The sequence below is a fragment of the Scyliorhinus canicula genome, chromosome 14 (genome assembly GCF_902713615.1).
Source record: "Scyliorhinus canicula chromosome 14, sScyCan1.1, whole genome shotgun sequence".
Classification (NCBI taxonomy): Eukaryota; Metazoa; Chordata; class Chondrichthyes; order Carcharhiniformes; family Scyliorhinidae; genus Scyliorhinus; species Scyliorhinus canicula.
Window position 1 is genome coordinate 144,768,427 of NC_052159.1, and position 17,720 is coordinate 144,786,146.

At 45.4% G+C, this 17,720-nt stretch overlaps 1 protein-coding gene across 3 annotated transcripts in view; it reads right to left on the reverse strand.

Moving 5' to 3' along the window:
* Positions 1-5,097: 5,097 nt before the first annotated feature.
* uchl3 (ubiquitin carboxyl-terminal esterase L3 (ubiquitin thiolesterase)) overlaps positions 5,098-17,720 on the reverse strand; it is a 69,497-nt gene continuing 56,874 nt past the window's right edge. For 2 of the 3 annotated variants that reach the window (XM_038818109.1, XM_038818111.1), the window contains 3 exons: positions 12,147-12,222; positions 6,508-6,566; positions 5,098-5,659 (listed from right to left, as the gene is read on the reverse strand). In XM_038818109.1, the coding sequence (XP_038674037.1) occupies positions 5,576-5,659; positions 6,508-6,566; positions 12,147-12,222 (219 nt within the window). In that variant the 3' untranslated portion in view covers positions 5,098-5,575. The remainder of the gene's footprint in view (positions 5,660-6,507; positions 6,567-12,146; positions 12,223-17,720) is intronic. The other variant, XM_038818110.1, reaches the window with a different exon arrangement.

Consider the following 17,720-nt stretch of genomic DNA (forward strand, 5'->3'; position numbering starts at 1 on the left):
TCCACACGGACAGTGACCCGGGGCCAGGATCGAACCCGGGTCCTCGGTGCCGTGAGGCAGCAGCGCCAACCACTGCGCCACCGTGCCGCGCCCGAACATCTCCAATGTAGCCCAATTTCGCATAATAGCACATATCACTGACTCACAATAGTGACTGGAATACTGTCCATTCCAACTCTGCACATTGTGAAGACATGTTCTGTAGCCGTAATATTTAAATCCAACTTGGTTCTCAAACACACTCTTCCTACGCATCTCCATCGTTGCTCAGATAACACAATTACAGTTCAGTGAGTTAACCCTCGCTCATATTTAGCTTTTGCAACAGGAGTTCCCCAATTCTACGTTGGTTCAGTCATTGGTAGGATCAAGTAAAAACTGTCATGCTTTTCATTAAACAATCAGCAATAAAGGCACCATTTATAATCGCTAAGAAGCGATTATAACAGCTTGGATGCCATTTGTAATGATTTGAGGTGCTGTGAGACAGCAGCTTTCAGCATTTTCAACCTGGGAAAGAATTAATGGAATATTTATTGCCAAAACAGAAGTTCAACATCTGTAGACAAGATTAGTGGGAACTGTGTCACTAAGGAGCGTGTTGTGACTGTACAGAACATACCAGCCTTCACAACAACTCATTGTTGCACAACTGGAACACCAGCCAAGATAATTTTGAAACAGAACACGCAATAATCGGGTGTTTGGAAATTCCTCAGGTAGCATTAATTAAAATATTACTCTACGGTGCTGAGGACCCGGGTTCGAATCCCGGCCCTGGGTCACTGTCCGTGTGGAGTTTGCACGTTCGCCCCGTGCCTGCGTGGGTTTCACCCCCACAACCCAAAGATGTGCAGGTTAGGTGGATTGGCCACGCTGAATTGCCCCTTAATTGGAAAAAAATAATTGGATACACTAAATTTATATTTAAATTTTTATAAAATTTTATAATTCGTGCCTGGTTATATTATTTGTTTTTTAAAAAAAAAGTTGTAGTTTCCAGAGTTAGAAACTGGGCCGTTATGTTAAATTCATCGTTTTTTACAAACTAAATCTAGACAAGAGTGAATATTTTGTGGTGTCTCGGCCGTGGGTGGGGGCAGGGGTGGGGGGGCAGCCATTCCGTAGGGTAGGGACTCACTTTAGGTACCTAGGGGTGCAGGTTGCCCGGGAGTTGGGGGGGGGGGGGGCTTCACAGGTACAACATTTCTAGTTTGGTGGGGAGAGTGAAAGCTGATCTGGCAAGGTGGGATGGTCTCCCTCGGTCACTGGCGGGTCGGGTACAGGCGGTTAAAATGAATGTGTTGCCGCGATTTCTGTTTATTTTCAATGCCTACGATTTTCCTGCCAAAGGCTTTTTTTAAAGAGATTGAGGGAAGGATTACTTCGTTCATATGGGGAGGGAAGGTGGCCAGAGTTAGAAAGGTGCTGCTACAGAGGGGAAGGCAGGCAGGGAGTTTGGGTCTTCCGAACCTGATGTATTACTACTGGGCGGCGAATGTGGAGAAGGTACAGAGCTGGTTCAGATGGGTTGATTCCCAGTGGGTCAGAATGGAGGAGTGTTTGTGCAGGGGGTCAGGATTGAAAGCACTAGCAACAGCGCCGCTCCCGATAGCTCCTGGGAAGTACTCAGGGAGTCCGGTAATAATAGCTTCATTGAAAATTTGGAGGCAGTTTGGGTTGGAGGCAGGGTCAAGGGATATGCCGATTCGTGGGAACCACAGATTTGAGCCAGGAAGGTGGGATGGAAATTTTCGGAAATGGGAGGAGAAGGGGATTAAGACACTAAAAGATTTGTTTCTTAGGGGTTGGTTTGCAGGACTGAAGGAGCTGGAAGCGAAGTATGGACTGGGGAAAGGGGGAAATGTTTAGATACATGCAGGTTGGGATTTTGCCAGAAAGGAGATACAGAGCTTCCCGGAGGAACCGGGCTCCACATTGCTGGAGGAGGTGCTGACGACAGGGGGACTGGAGAAGGGGGTAGTGTCAGCGGTTTACGGAGCTATTTTGGAAGAGGAGAAGGCACCACTGGAAGGGATCAAAGCAAAGTGGGAGGAAGAGTTGGGAGAGGATATGAAGGAGGGGTTCTGGTGTGAGGTGCGCCGGAGAGTGAATGCCTCCACCTCATGCGCGAGGTTGGGGCTGATACAGCTGAACGTGATACACAGAGCACACCTCACGAGGGCGAGGATGAGCCAATTCTTTGAAGGACTAGAAGATGTGTGTGAACGTTGCCGGGGGGGGGGGGGGGGGGGGGGGGAGTGCGCTATTCACGTTCATATGTTTTGGTCCTGTCCAAAGCTAGAGGATTACTGGAAGGAGGTTTTTAGGGTAATTTCTAAAGTGGTGCACGTGAAACTGGACCCAGGCGGCCATATTCGGGGTGTCGAACCAGCCAGGGTGGAAACGGGTGTGGAGGCAGATGTTGTAGCCTTCGACTCGTTGACCTCCCGAAGGGTGGATCCTGCTGGATGGAGAACAACCTCCCCACCCTGTGCTCTGGCGTGCAGGGGGACTTGTTGGAATTCTTGACTCTTGAGAAGGTTAAATGTGAACTGAGGGGAAGGATGGAGGTGTTCTACAATTCATGGGCATTATTCATCATGCACTTTAAGAACTGGATAACATCAAACATCAGTTGCGGGGGGGGGGGGGGGGGGGGGGGGGGGGGGGGGGGGGTGGGGCGGTGGGGGCGCGGTGTGTGTTGATGGTGACTATGGGTGATTCCTGATTCCTTTTTGTCATTTGTTTATGTGAACACGCGGGCTAATGTTTGGGGCTTGGTGGGAGGATGGGATCGTTGTTATTCATATGGGATTGACATATTTGTTACTCATTATTGTTTAATAGAACATAGAACATAGAACAGTACAGCACAGAACAGGCCCTTCGGCCCTCAATGTTGTGCCGAGCCATGATCACCCTACACAAACCCACGTATCCACCCTATACCTGTAACCCAACAACCCCCCTTAACCTTACTTTATTAGGACACTACGGGCAATTTAGCATGGCCAATCCACCTAACCCGCACATCTTTGGACTGTGGGAGGAAACCGGAGCACCCGGAGGAAACCCACGTACACAGGGGGAGGACGTGCAGACTCCACACAGACAGTGACCCAGCCGGGAATCGAACCTGGGACCCTGGAGCTGTGAAGCATTTATGCTAACCACCATGCTACCCTGCTACCCAGTTGTAGGTAGCAGCCTACAACTGTTGGTGGGTGTAAATTTGGGAGAAAATGTGAAAAAGTAGGAATATAAAAATATTAAAAAAAAACATTTGTTTAAATAAATAACCATTTGGTTCATCACGTGTGCCCACTCATTCCAATGCAGCTGCTGCTCTAGACTCTGCCCATTTACTCCTGGACCTTAAGAGGCGAGTGAATGAAAAGCCCAGGGGCTGCACTGCGGCACAAATGGTTGGCACTGTTGCTTCTCGGTACCAAGGTCCCAGGTTCAATCCCGGCCCTGGGTCACTGTCCGTGTGCAGTTTTTCACATTCTCCCCGTGTCCGCGTGGATTTAATCTCCCCAACCCAAAAGATGTGCAGGGTAGGTGGATTAGCCACGCTAAATTGCCCCTTAATTGGAAAAAATAAATAATTGGTGCTCTAAATTTTTTTTTTTCATTTCCAGGAAATTTACCTAACCAATTCTGCCCAAGGTTGGACAATGCATGTTATGTCCAAAAATGCGCAGATTAGGCGGATTGGCCATGCTAAATTGCCCCTTACTGCCCAAAAGGTTAGATAGGGTTACAGGGGTAGGGTGGAGGCGTGGGCTTAAATAGGGTGCTCTTTCCAAGGGCCGGTGCAGAAACGATGGGCCGAATGGCCTCCTTCTGCATTGTAGAGACTCTATGTTACTTGGGCACGCGTGTGACTGACGGTGTGTAAAACTGCATGAGAAGACATTGGCCATATGTCCCCAAGTCATCATGCCCTCACGCGATATTTCAGTCAGCTGCGTTTAGCAGCGATCAAGAAGTTTGGTGAGGATTCGATTGCTTCATAACAAAAAGAAACTAACGGAAGAGGTTTTTTGAAATGCTGAGTGATAATAATAATTGCATGCAAGTTGTCTCGCTTAATGTGACCAAGAAATCCCCAGGTCATAAAGATCGTGAAAAACATAATGCAGCTGCAATTGGAAAAAAAATTGTTTGCTGTTTCATTGTTGACATATGTCCAAGCGTTGTCATTATAGGATTAGTGCTGCTTGACTGCTTCCACTACTTTAATTCACACAATGGCAGGGGGAGGGTCGGTTCACAGTTTGATTGACAGCTCCAAATAGTTAAAAAGTGATTAGCTTTCTTTGATGTATGGATATGAATATAAACATTTGTTTTCACAGCAAATTAAGTACTTGAAAGGGTTTCTATGTTATCAATAAAAATATTTTCATTAAAAATATGAAATGGTCAACCCAGGCCCGCAAGTAATAAGAACTCTCTCTTCTATGGCGTAGCTGTGACAAACTTGGCCTTTAAATCAGAAAGTTTTCAAATTCAAGTCCCATTCCAGAATTTGAACACAAAACTCTAGGCTGACACTACAGTGCTGTACCAAGGGAGTGCGGCCTTTCGGATGAAATGTTAAAACAAGGTCCCGTTTGCTCTCTCAGACGAGAGAGGTGAAAAAGCTCCATGGCATGATTTGAAGACCTGGCCAATACTTATCCCCAATCAACATCACAAAGGGCAGATTGATCTTGTGATTATTGCCTGTCTGCGGGAGCTTGCTGTGCGTAAACTGGTTGCTGAGTAACCTGCGTTAAAACAGTGGCTACACTTGAAACATCATTGGCTGTAAAGTTGCTGGGAACATCCCAAGGCCATGAGAGGTGCATAATAAAGAAGTCTTTCTCCTTTGAATCAGAGGAAAAAATTCTGATCCTTGCTCTTCCCAGAAAACCTGTGGATAATCAACATGCCACTTGGAAAAAAATGCAGTGTTGGATGTTTGTAGGATAGATGAGAGAGCATTGGAACGTTTGAGTGACTTGCTGGATGAACAGGTATATTCGACTCATTCTTTTCTGAAAAAAATCATTTTCCAGATGGAAGAAACTCACCAGAAGGCACAAATATCAATACTTAATTTATTAAGCACATTTAGAAAGCAAGGAGCATCCAATGTTTACCTGCTCTTGCGTACAACTTTCCAGCTGTTTTAAGATGTCCATTTATTTGCTCGTCAATGACTAAAGTACAACTGCAGCTGGGGTGAACACGACAGCAAGAATCTCGCAAACCCCTTCCCTCGGATGAGTTTTTACTGCTTTCAGTTAGTCTCTGGGAATGTGGGCTGGGGTAGGTTTTAGAAACCGAGGGCCCGCTGCAATCGGTGAGAAGACACAAAGTACACACCAATGTACACTTTGATCTCTGGCTTCTGGAGGGAGGGGCAACTGGAAATGTTCCAGAATCAAATTAAGTCTTTACACGAGTTAAAACAGATCAAGACGATCGCAAGCTCAGGGACTGGAGTAAAGCAACATCGCTGGAAGCCGATTCAAGTTTTCGGTCTTGCGGCTCCTTTTCAATCCTTCCAATGTGACGCCCTCTATGGCTTGTGAAGAGCCACCACTGTAAACCGTAATTCATCAGGATCACGCTGCATAAACTTCTTACAAACTTCTACTGCATCCTAGGGAGAGGCAAGTCGAAAATCACCAGAGGAAGAAATTTGAGATCTCGTACAAAAGAAAGAAAACCATAATATGCTCGGTGCAACAGCTGTAACCATCAGATTTGTTACGATTTCAGACGACATCCTGGCTCCCAATTAAACTGTGGCAGTAATGGGCTCCAAAAGGCATTGTTCAAATATACTGCGATATAGATGGTCATGATTTATTCTTTGTGTTTATTTATTCCCTTCAAAAAAAAATTTAGAATACCCAATGAAGGGGCAATTTAATGTGGCCAATCCACCCACCTTGCACATCTTTGGGTTGTGGGGGCGAAACCCACGCAAGCACGGGGAGAATGTACAAACTCCACACCGACAGTGACCCAGAGCGATCCTAACCTGGGACCCCTCGGTGCCGTGAGGCAGCAATACTAACCACTGCGCCACCGCGCTGCCCTCGGTCGTGATTATTCTGTTCAGTTCGGCTCATGCACTTCAATTTTTGTTGATGGGGGACAGTTTTATTAAAAGAACAATCTAATGCAAGATACTGATGGTCATTTAACCCTTCATTAAAAAAATTCAATTCCCGGCTTGGGTCACTGTCTGTGCGGAGTCTGCACGCTCTCCCCGTGTCTGCTTCGGTTTCCTACCGGATGCTCCGGTTTCCTCCCAGAAGTCCCGAAAGACGTGGTGCTAGGTAATTTGGATATTCTGAATTCTCCCTCAGTGTACCCGAACAGGCGCCGGAATGTGGCGCCGAAGGGCTTTTCACAGTAACTTCATTACAACAGTGCTAATGTAAGCCTACTTGTGACAATAAAGATTATTATATATTATTATTATGTGACCCCACTGCTTACCTCAAGAAAGTTATCAGCAGTGGTAGATCCGTGATTTATAGGGAATGGTTTGCGGCCATCTGTGCGAGAGAAACCCAACAAAATGTAATTTATATAAATAATGCAACTTTAAAAAATAGTGCATTTTTTATACATAAAGGCAGAATATATAAAACCTTGCTATGCCCCCCTTGCTATCAGCAAGTAAATTAAAACCAATGTCATTATCAGCTCAAGCCTGCTCGAACAGAGCATCAATAACCGTCCAATCTGAAAGAAGATCATTCCATTGGGTTACAAGGAAGTAGGTTCCTTGGAGCAGCAACATAAGGTGAGAGTAAGAGAACAATGAAACGTTCAATCTTTTACGCTCATTCCAGCAAATGTGTCATCCCGCATGCAACCGACTAGGATTATTCATAAAAGGCAGCAAATGGTTTCAACATGAGCGACACATACAAGCACTGCGGCTTCACTTGTGGATCTCGAATCGGTATGGTTTGTTTGAGTCAGCACCATTCCAGTGGTGCTTCTCCGAGCAAACCTGTACCCGTGGCTCACTCCCCAAGGTTTCCATACGATTAAAAGTCACCAATAAGATAAAGGCAAGATCAACTCTGATGTGATGCCCCACGATTCACACGCGAACAAGGACGGGTCGAACAATGCACCTGTGGAATAATATCCCAGCTGAACTCGAGTACTGACTTGGGGAGGGATAAACCTCATACCATTGGATAACTTAACTACTTGCTGAATAAATTCAGACAACCAGGGGGATCTCTTAAAGGACCACACCTCCAGAAAGTATCTTCAAAGTTTGGTGATCCAGGGCAGCACGGTGGTCTAGTGGTTAGCACAACCGCCTCACGGCGCTGAGGTCCCAGGTTCGATCCCGCTCTGGGTCACTGTCCGTGTGGAGTTTGCACGTTCTCCCCGTGTCTGCGTGGGTTCCGCCCCCACAACCCAAAAATGTGCAGAGTAGGTGGATTGGCCATGCTAAATTGCCCCTTAATTGGAAAAAATAATTGGCTAATCTAAATTTTTAAAAAAACAAAAAAAAAAGTTTGGTGATCCATCGCATTAAACAAGTCTGCTGCTCCACAACAGAGTAGCACGATTGACTTAATTAAGATAGGACTTCCACGCAGAGAGTGGAAAGAAAGCAAAGGTCACCTGAGTTTTCATCCATTCGGAAAGATCAATATAAGCCACGGCCTCTCAATGGGCTATCTTTATATACCCTGGGGAAAAGAAAACTGGTTTTGCTAAGATGTACAGTAAGAAGTCTTACAACACCAGGTTAAAGTCCAACAGGTTTGTTTCAAACACGAGCTTTCGGAGCACGGCTCCTTCTTCAGGTGAATGGAAAGGCTTGTTCCAGAAATGTTTATATAGACACAGTCAGAGATGCCCCGGAATGCGAGCACCTGCAGGCAATCAAATCATCAAAGATGCAGAGAGAGAGGTAACTCCAGGTTAAAGAGGTGTGAATTGTCCCAAGCCAGTTCAGTCGGTGCTCCGAAAGCTCGTGTTTGAAACAAACCTGTTGGACTTTAACCTGGTGTTGTAAGACTTCTTACTGTGCTCACCCCAGTCCAACGCCGGCATCTCCACATCTTTGCTAAGATGGGGGGACATTAATCGTACGTAAAAGAAATTCATTGTTCTGGAGTGCTTGCGGACATTCTGGATGTAATAAATTACGATATAAACACATGTTCTTTCTTGAGAAAGCAAAGGAACCAAATGATACCGGTGACACAAGTGAACAAAAGGCAGCTTTTCCAGATAGCAAGGCTACTGTACTTTAAGCAAAGAGACTATTGGTACCTTTTGCATGTTTTATGAGACAATATAATAGCACATCAAATAATAACTTTAAATTCTTGTATCCAATTCACCACCTGAATTACATCAGATTTTATTAGTGCTAAATAATGCCGTTTTGATTACTATCAAATCATTGATTGTTGCCTGGTGACACTGGATGATGGTGTCAATGAACAGTCATACCTGTATAATGGAAAATCGTGCGAGTCTTACGAGAGTTTAAGAGGTGCACTCTCAGTCCCTATAATTCAAAGTAATAAACGTTTCGCCATTACATGAAATAATAAATCATTTACCACACCTCTCCCTAACCAGGAAATTATGCTGCCTAAAGATTAGAGTACCCAATTGATTTTTCCAATTAAGGGGCAATTTAGCATGGCCAATTCACCTAGCCTGCACATCTTTGTCCCCCCCCCCCCCCCCCTCCCTCCCCCGCAAGCAAACAAGCCATCATGATTCTGGGCAGCTATGTTTAAAAGGAAAAAGATCAAAAGGTGATGCTTCTTTCGAAAGAGCAACTCAACACTATTTTTCAAAGTTGTTCAGAAATTTGTATTGCAGGTTCCTCATAAAACAAAGGCGGTAAAACCGAGCAAACAACTTCTGTTGGCACGGGAATGACAGAGGTTTCAATGACCCAGCAAGGAATTCAAGCCTTCTGTAACAAAACAAAGATGCCATGCTAACAAGTTCAGTAATTGAAACAAAGGTCATATAATGTGTCAGATTGTAAGAATGCGTCACACTGGTGATGTAATTGTTGGCGATGCAAATGCTCAGGTCAGGGGCTTGTAGCGGCTGCAAACTGGATAAAGCAGGCCATCAGTTTACAAAGCTGTGAAGTATAAAGAGAGCGCACACCATCCTCTCATTTCTGAAAGGATGGCGTTGCATGGGCGGATAGGGAAAGAGGAGAACAAGAGGGAGGGGAGAGTGAGGAAAGACAGGAGGAGAGAGGAGAAAGGCAACGGGAAGAAATGAAATGAAAGTCGCTTATTGTCACAAGTAGGCTTCAAATGATGTTACTGTGAAAAGCCCCTAGTCGCCACATTCCGGCGCCTGTTCGGGGAGGCTGATACGGGAATCGAACCGTGCTGCTGGCCTGCCTTCAAAAGTAAGAGGAGGAAGAAAAAAGAAAGAGGGGAAGGGGGGGAAAAAATAGGAGATAAAGAAAAAAGTGGGAGAGGAAAGACCAAAAGGAAGGGCTGGGGGGGGGGGGGGGGAGGAGAGACGAGACAATAAACCAGGAGGGAGGGAGAGAAGGAGTAATGAAAAGGAGGGAAAGGAGAAGGGGGGGGAGGGGGAGGGGAAGAGAAGGAATTGCTATGGAGGGTGGGAAAGAAGGGAGAGGGGGAGGGAGAGAGAGGAAAGTGAAAACAAGTGCCACAAGAAAAATAAACTGAGGTCAAATAATCAAACCCTCTAAATATTCTAACACAGTAAATGAAATGAAAATGAAAATCGCTTATTGTCACGAGTAGGCTTCAATGAAGTTACTGTGAAAAGCCCCTAGTCGCCACATTCCGGCACCTGTCCGGGGAGGCTGGTACGGGTAAACAATGCGGAGAAGGTAAAAAATGGTGAATTCAATGGAACAGACTCATCAGGAATTGGTCGAAGATGTGAAGTGGCAGCTTTGTTTGACCAGGCTTGAAAATGAACAATTTGGTTGAGTACAAACGTACCTGACTAATTTACTTAACCTGTTCAAACAGGATGAGCTGCCAAAAACACAAACTAATAAAAGGAGGCTGAATCCCACCACATTCTTATTCCCAAGGCTTGGTTCCCAAAGAATTTATAATGGAGACGCCCAACCCTTGTGGTCACTACCAGCTTTAAGCACATTCATCATCTGGGTACGTGAACCGTTCCAACAATTAGCTCAAGGGATTTTTTTTCCCTTGGTGTTTTTGCTGAGAAGTATGTCGTCAACCTGCATTGGATCCTTCTTTAGACTCAATGCAAAATGTGAACAGATTCCTCGGGTTGAGTTTCCAACAGGGTTGGCAAATTGTGAGGTACAAGGGAGGTTAGATCCCCCCCCCACGACAACAAGGTGCTTGATTTTGCAGTTTGCAAATGTTCACTTTGCAGAGATTGGGTCCATTGGAGTTGACGTCCTTTGGTTGCGCCTTTTCATGGGCAGCTATCAGGCGAGAAGCTCCAAGAACAGGACACCACCCACATGGAAGCAAGGTAGACAGGCCTAAACCATGGATAACATTGTGAACTCCACATTTCTCAGGCACTGCTAGCAGTAGTAATGGGGGGGAATCAATCTTCCATTTCGAAATGGATTCTGAACCCCATATCCAGATACCTTGCACCAAATGAATTTGATTCCACAAACCCATCCTTTCCACTGCTGTTGTAAATTGGAAACATGTTGTACAAACTGACTGTTGCAGATTTGCCAATCTTTCAGGAGGAATAGGATAACGGAACGAAGGAGTAATCTGATCACAAAAAGATATAGAATAGAGGAAGGCCATTCAGTCCATTGTGCCTCTACTAGCTCGCTTAAGGAGCTGACTAATTAATCCCACTGCACTGCTCTATCCCCATAGCCCAGAGTACGTTCCACCTCAAACACATCTCCAGTTCCGTTTTGAAAGTTATTATTGAATCCGTACGCACCAACATTTCAGACAGCTCATTCCAGATCGCCATTAATTCACGGCATTTAAAAATAAAATCTTGTCTCTGGTTCTTTTCCAATTGCTTTAAATCTGTGGCCTCTGCTTCCCAGCTCTAGTGCTACCACGCCCCATTTCTCTACATTTACCTCGATCAAAACCCTTGTGCTTTGAACACTTTGCTTAAGTCTTCCCTGCCCTAAGGGAAGCAACACCAGTTTTTTCCCCAGTCTCTCCTCCATGCAGCTGAAACCCCTTATCCCTGGTAACATTCCAGTAACTCTCCTCTGCACCTTGGGCATTCCTAAAGTGTGTCCATTCGAAACAAATGAACAGCAAGTACATAATCCATGAATTTACTCAGACTTCAATTCACTGAAAGACAACTTTCTAAGTGTTACTGCCATAACCTGGCAAGCAACTAGGAGTCGCTTTTAAACAATTTCTTTCAATTCCAGGGTGACACAGTGATAGCAGTGCTGTCTCACATCGCCAGGGGCCCGGATTCTATTCTGGCCTTTGGTGACTGTCTGTGTGAAGTTTGCACTTTCTCCCTGTATCTGCGTGGGTTTCCTCCCACAGTACAAAGATGTGGAGGTTAAGCGGATTGGCCGTGCTAAATTGCCCCTTAACGTCCAATGTCGTGTAGGTTAGTTTAATGGGTTATTGGGAGAGGGCAGGGGAGTGGGCTTGGGGGGTGTGCTCTTTCAGAGAGTCGGTACAGACGCAATGGGCCAAATGGCCTCCATCTGCACTGTAGGGATTCTATGATTCCTTTAATGGGAAGGGGGAGGTAGGGAATTATAAGGTGACTTATCGACAAGTATGTGTATGAATGATTGATAAAAGCATTACAATCCTTCATTTATTTTCCACCCAACCAAACTGTAGGAGGATATGGTGGCGTAGTGGGAATGTCACTGGACTAGTAACGCAGAGGCTTTGAGGAACATGGGTTCAAATCCCACCATAGCATCTTGAAGAATTTAAGTTCAAATCTGCCATCTATACCCAGTCTGGCCTACATGTGACCCCAACCTGCGGCAGCGTGGGTTGACTCTGAGCCACCCTCTCAAATGGCCTACCATGCCACTCGGTTCAAGTGTAATTAGGAACGGGCAACAACAAATGCTGATGGTGACACCCACATCTAGTGACAGAATTATAAAAGAAAGATTCACTTACCCAGTTCATACAGACATCCATCAACATTTACAAAGGTTATAAAATGCAAGTCGACTTTCTCGTCTAAACTTGGTGCCTGAAAGAGAACAGACAGCGTCGATACAACATTTGAATTACGTCTTTGTCATCAAAACTACCTTAATGTTACATAAAACACAAAGCCAGAGTACCTTTCAGCTTTCAAAGTATTTATTCCATCAGGCGTAAGACAACTTTAAAAAAATTTGCATCTTAAAGAAAAAGAAAAGTGCAGGTGTCGCGACAAAGTTCTTTGATCAGAGTTAGTGAACAGATGTGAAGCAACAACATCAAAAACGTGGATTTTCAGTAGGCTTCTGATATGGTTCCATACGACAGTGTAGGAGTAGATCAGTCTTGCTACAACTCTTACTAACAGCACTGTGGGTGTACCTACAACTGCAGTGCTTCATAGAAGGTGACTCACCACCACCACCTGAGGGGTGATTAGGGAGGGGCAGCAAAGTCCCATTAAAGAATAGATATAAAGTAAAAAAAGTCTAGAGCGGCTTTGTCGAGACCACACTTGGAGTATGGTGGACAGTGTAGGTCTTTTTAATTAAGGAAGAATATGCCTTTGAGAGAACGTTCAATAAATTAATTCCTGGGATGAGAGGGCCAGCCCATGACGAGAATGGGCCGACAAACTTTGGAGTCGAGAGGAATGAGCGGAGCGGGTGGTGGGAGCCTGGAACTCGTTGCCGGGGGAGGTAATGGAAGCTGATACGATAATGCCTTTTAAGGGGCATCTTGACAAATACATAAATAGGATGCGAATAGAGGGATGTGATCCCTGGAAGGGTAGGGGGTTTAAGTTCAGACAGGCAGCATGGTCGGTGCAGGCTTGGAGGGTCAAAGGGCCTGTTCCCGTGCTGTATTGTTCTTTGAGAGCTCATTAAAATGGATAAGATGATAGATGCGGGAGAGGTTATTTCCCAGGCTGGAGGGTCTGGAATTTGGGGTCACAAGTGTCCAGAGAAGGGGTTGACCATTTAGCTCCCTGAAAATTTAGGGCTAAAATGATGAGAAACTGCTTCCCTCAGAGGGTTGTGAACCTTTGGAATGCTCCATCCTATGGAGCTCTGGAGTTACTGAGTATATTCAAGAGTACATTGAGATCGATAGATTTTTGGGCAAAGGGAATCACGAGAATTTCTATGGAAAGCGCTGTGAAAGGAATTCAATCATGGTCTTATTGAATAGTGGAACAGGCTCAAGGGATCTCGTCCTGTCTATGATGCTCTTATATATGAGATTACGAGGTAAAATTAAGATGCATGGAATTGGAGGCAACCTTGTGGCAGAGAGAGAAAATGGCTGAATGGTTATGTGACTGAATTGGGGTAAAGACATTTTTTTATGATCGGCAGGGTGATTGGCAACTTTTAAGAATGCTGTCCTTTGGGCAGGTGGCAGGTCAAAACAGCACAGCATCTCTACAGGGTATCTGGAGGCCCTATGGACCAAACGTCTCCATAACCAGTCAGTCTGAAAGGCTGTTAATAGACAGCAGAGTCTGAAGCAGGAGGGTAGATTAGAATATTGAACGTAATGCTAAATTAGGTTCGGAAATCACAATTAGAAAAGGGAAAGGAAGGTTTGGATTAAGAGAGAAAAAAGCAAAAAGGCAGAAATTAAAAAGTATATTAAACGTTCCGTCTCCGACAATTAAAAAGCAGAAGGAATTAGACGTGACCCCTGTAGAAGGCAATTTTCAATGCCAGAGAGGCTGTTCGGAGGTAATTAGGACATTGTTATAAGGGTACTTAGACAACTCTAACATTCAGTGCCGAAGTTAGTCACAGCAACAACGCCAGCACAGTAACCTCACAATGCATTTTAAAGGAGAACCAGAAGCCGAGATAGAATTTTCAGGGAGCTAATGGTGGAATAGTGAAATGGCAGACAGCAACTTCTGGGTGTTTTGCATTTACCAGAGCATCTGGCCTCACTCTGTGCGACTGCGGCGTGTGACTAGTAGGAAGAGCCATTGGCTTCACTGTTACATTTGTGGTAAATTCTAGCCCAGTTTGTTCAACAAAGTCTCGAAATGTAAAGATGAAATTTCAGTTCCTTACGCTTAACCTTTATAAATTCTTGGGGCAGCACGGTGGTGCAGTGGGTTAGCATTGCGGCCTCATGGCGCCGAGGTCCCAGGTTCGTTCCCGGCTCTGGGTCACTGTCCGTGTGGAGTTTGCACATTCTCCCCGTGTTTGCGTTAGGTTTCGCCCGCACAACCCAAAAGGTGTGCAGGTTAGGTAGATTGGCCACGCTAAATTGCCCCTTAATTGGGAAAAATGAATTGGGCATTCCAAATTAAAAAAAAACCTTTATAAATTCTGATCGGAGGACAATATCCTGTCTGGGTTTTGGGAAGACCTTCCGACCGGGAACTCTGAGACACATGTCATACACTTTTTTAAAATAAATTTAGATTACCCAATTATTTTTTTCCAATTAAGGGGCAATTTAGCGTGGCCAATCCACCTACTCTGCACATTTTTGGGTTGTGGGGGCGAAACCCACGCAGACACGGGGAGAATGTGCAAACTCCACACGGACAGTGACCCAGAGCCGGGATCGAACCTGGGACCTCAGCGCCGTGAGGCGGTTGTGCTAACCACTAGGCCACCGTGCTACCCCACATGTCATACACTTAAGGGAAAACTGGATAAGTACACTTGGGAGAGAAGAGCCTCACATCTTTTTCCACTTCTGACGAAAGGTCATCAATCTGAAATGTTCATCATGCTTTTCCTCCACCAATGCTGCCTGACCTGCTGAGTATTTACAGCATTTTCCATTTTTATTTGAGATTTACATCAGGCGTAGCAGTTTGCTTTTGTATTAAGGAATTGAAAGGATATGTTGATATATGAGAGATGAAGTAAGATGGGAGGAGGCTTCAATGAAGTATAAACACTGACGTGGTCATATTGTGCCAAATCGCCTGTTTATGCTGTAAAAATCTTTGCTCCGACAGGACTGGGATTCAAACAAAAACTGAATACAAAAGAGCTCTTTTTGGAAAAGGCAGCAATTTTTAAAAAAAAATTTAGAGTACCCAATTATTTTTTCCAATTAAGGGGCAATTTTAGTGTGGCCAATTCACCTAACCTGCACATCTTTGGGATTTGGGGGCGAAACGCAATCGGTTCTTCTTCATGTGAACTCACTAAATTTCTAAAAGCAGCATGTTAAACATATTAAGCAACAAGTCTGATTTGGCAAAAGAGCACGCAGTTACTGCACGCACACACCTAGGGGGGGGGTCTTTATTTCAAATCAGTGGTTTGGAAGTAATAACTTGCATCATGCCAAAAAACTGACATGCCTGCTACCCAGAGAAAGAAATACATATAGAGACCAAAACCTATGACTATCAATGTCACTGAAATAGCCTACACATGCATGGTTCGAGGCTGACGGGACCAAGGTTTTTTAAACTCAGGAACGTGACCAGAGGGTGGGTCGCGGATGGATTTTGGGAGGGTCGGGGAACAATCGGTTGTGCATTCCCGATCGCGGGATGAAGTCCCCAACAGCTTTTAAGAATGCTGTCCACGGGCAGTCCCCAATTGGTTGCGGTGTTTGAGGGGGGCTGGGATGTGTGCTGGTCACCGCGTGCGCGGGGACAGGGCCTGACGGGCGTCGTGGGTGTGCGATGCTAACAGTGGTGGCCCCAGTTTGGAGCTCCACTCCCATGTTTGTTCTCTGCGTGCTGCTTGGCTCATTCCCCGCCACCGATCGACAATATGCGACCTGTGGCTCCGTGGTCAAGCTGTTCAACGGCCTCTTGCACACCCACGGCGTGAAGTACCGGTCTAGCAGTGGTCAGCCGTCGGTGACTGGGTGGATGCAGTTACTGGGCAGTGAGAGGGAAGCCAGCCCAGGTTTGTCGGCGAGGAACGCCGTTCAAACGAGGTCAGTCAATACGGCCGACACATATCAACACGGGAAGAAACCTCCAGTCATCACTTTATGTCACCGCTCTCTGGACTCCAGGTGCTTTGGTGAGACTGGAGAAGGAGATGACTGGGAAGTTTGGGTAGTGCAATGCAGCGGAACCAGTAAGAAATATTGTGACATTGTGTGTGTGTGTGTGTGTGTGTTTGACAAGTTGCTTCATCTCATCTAAAATTTGTAAAGTAAAAACAAGACTGTACTTTTATCTAAACTTGTTTAAATTTCTAAAGAAATGGAAATATATTTAAAACAATGTTTGTGGGTAAATGTAAGCATGTGCATGTTCAACTGAAATTGTTTGAATTTACTGTAGTAAAAAGTCATAAACTTTGAAAAATAAACTGGAAAGAAAGTTTCAAAGAAAAAAAGACTGCCGTCCACGACCGGCCTTTAAATATGAACGATGGAGTCTTTCCGCCAGAGGCAGCGGCAGAGAGAATGTCACGCACCCGGCACGTACACTGACAGCACACGCCCTGTACATCCGTGCTTTGTGCGCGAAACCATGGAGGAGAGATTCCTCCATTTTGTAGCTGCCAGCAAGCAAGCAACAGGACTGTGTGAAGAACTGAAGACGGATTAATTTGTAATAAGGAAGAGGGTCCTATGGTAGCGAAAGGTGGCTGCAAAAAGAATTTTTTAAACTCGCTGGATTAACCTCTCATTGTGAGGATGCTGATCACTTCAAAAATCCTTATGTTACCAGCAACACTTTTCGGAGAAATTGCTTCGCAAACATACACGTGTGCCTTTTCTCACCCTGCGGCTTATTGAACTTGAGGTGGGCACACCACCACGGCACACGATATTGGTATGGATTATTCCAGTGGGCAAATCCTTACCTGTGAGGACGAGTACGGATTCTACTGTCCCCAGAGTTGCCCCCCCTCCCCCCACTGTACATAATCTCCAAGGAAATTCCAGTGCAGGAATCCGGAGATCCATTGGAATGCTCCATCTGCTGCCCTGAGCAATTCAGCATAGACAGCTCACACTCGCATTGTAAAGTGACACCAGTCATGCATTAAACCACGCAGAGGGCTCTTGAGCAGTCATTTAAAAACTCATAGCAGCTACATAGATAACATTCCTTGTGTACGGTAATGTTTTTGTTTCCTTTATTGTACTTGCATCTAGAAGAGAAAAAAAGAGAATGTTTCCTAATTTAAGTGCTGAAAGGAGACATTCCACTGGAATGCCTCGAGAGTTAAGTCACCGTCTTCATGTCTGGGACCCGGGCTAAACCTCAACATTCCTTCAACACTTAAGTGGTTTCTTTGGTAGCCTCACCGCCATTTCCAGACAAACATTCCCAAGACCCCCACAGTTGCAAAGATGACCTAATCACACTTCCCTCCCATTTCTTGCCTCTGCTCCGACTTCAGCTCATCAACTGCTGAAACCCATCTGCACCCTCCTCCGCCCCCTCCGCACTCAACTATTCCAAGGCATTCCAGGCCAGAATCCCATTCCCCACCAACTTTGGCGTACCAGAGCCCATCTGCTTTTCTTCCACCGCCCATCAAGTCCCCCCCACCCTGTTCCTCCACTGACGTGCCCAGGTTTCAAGCCCACCCCAGCACCCAGAAT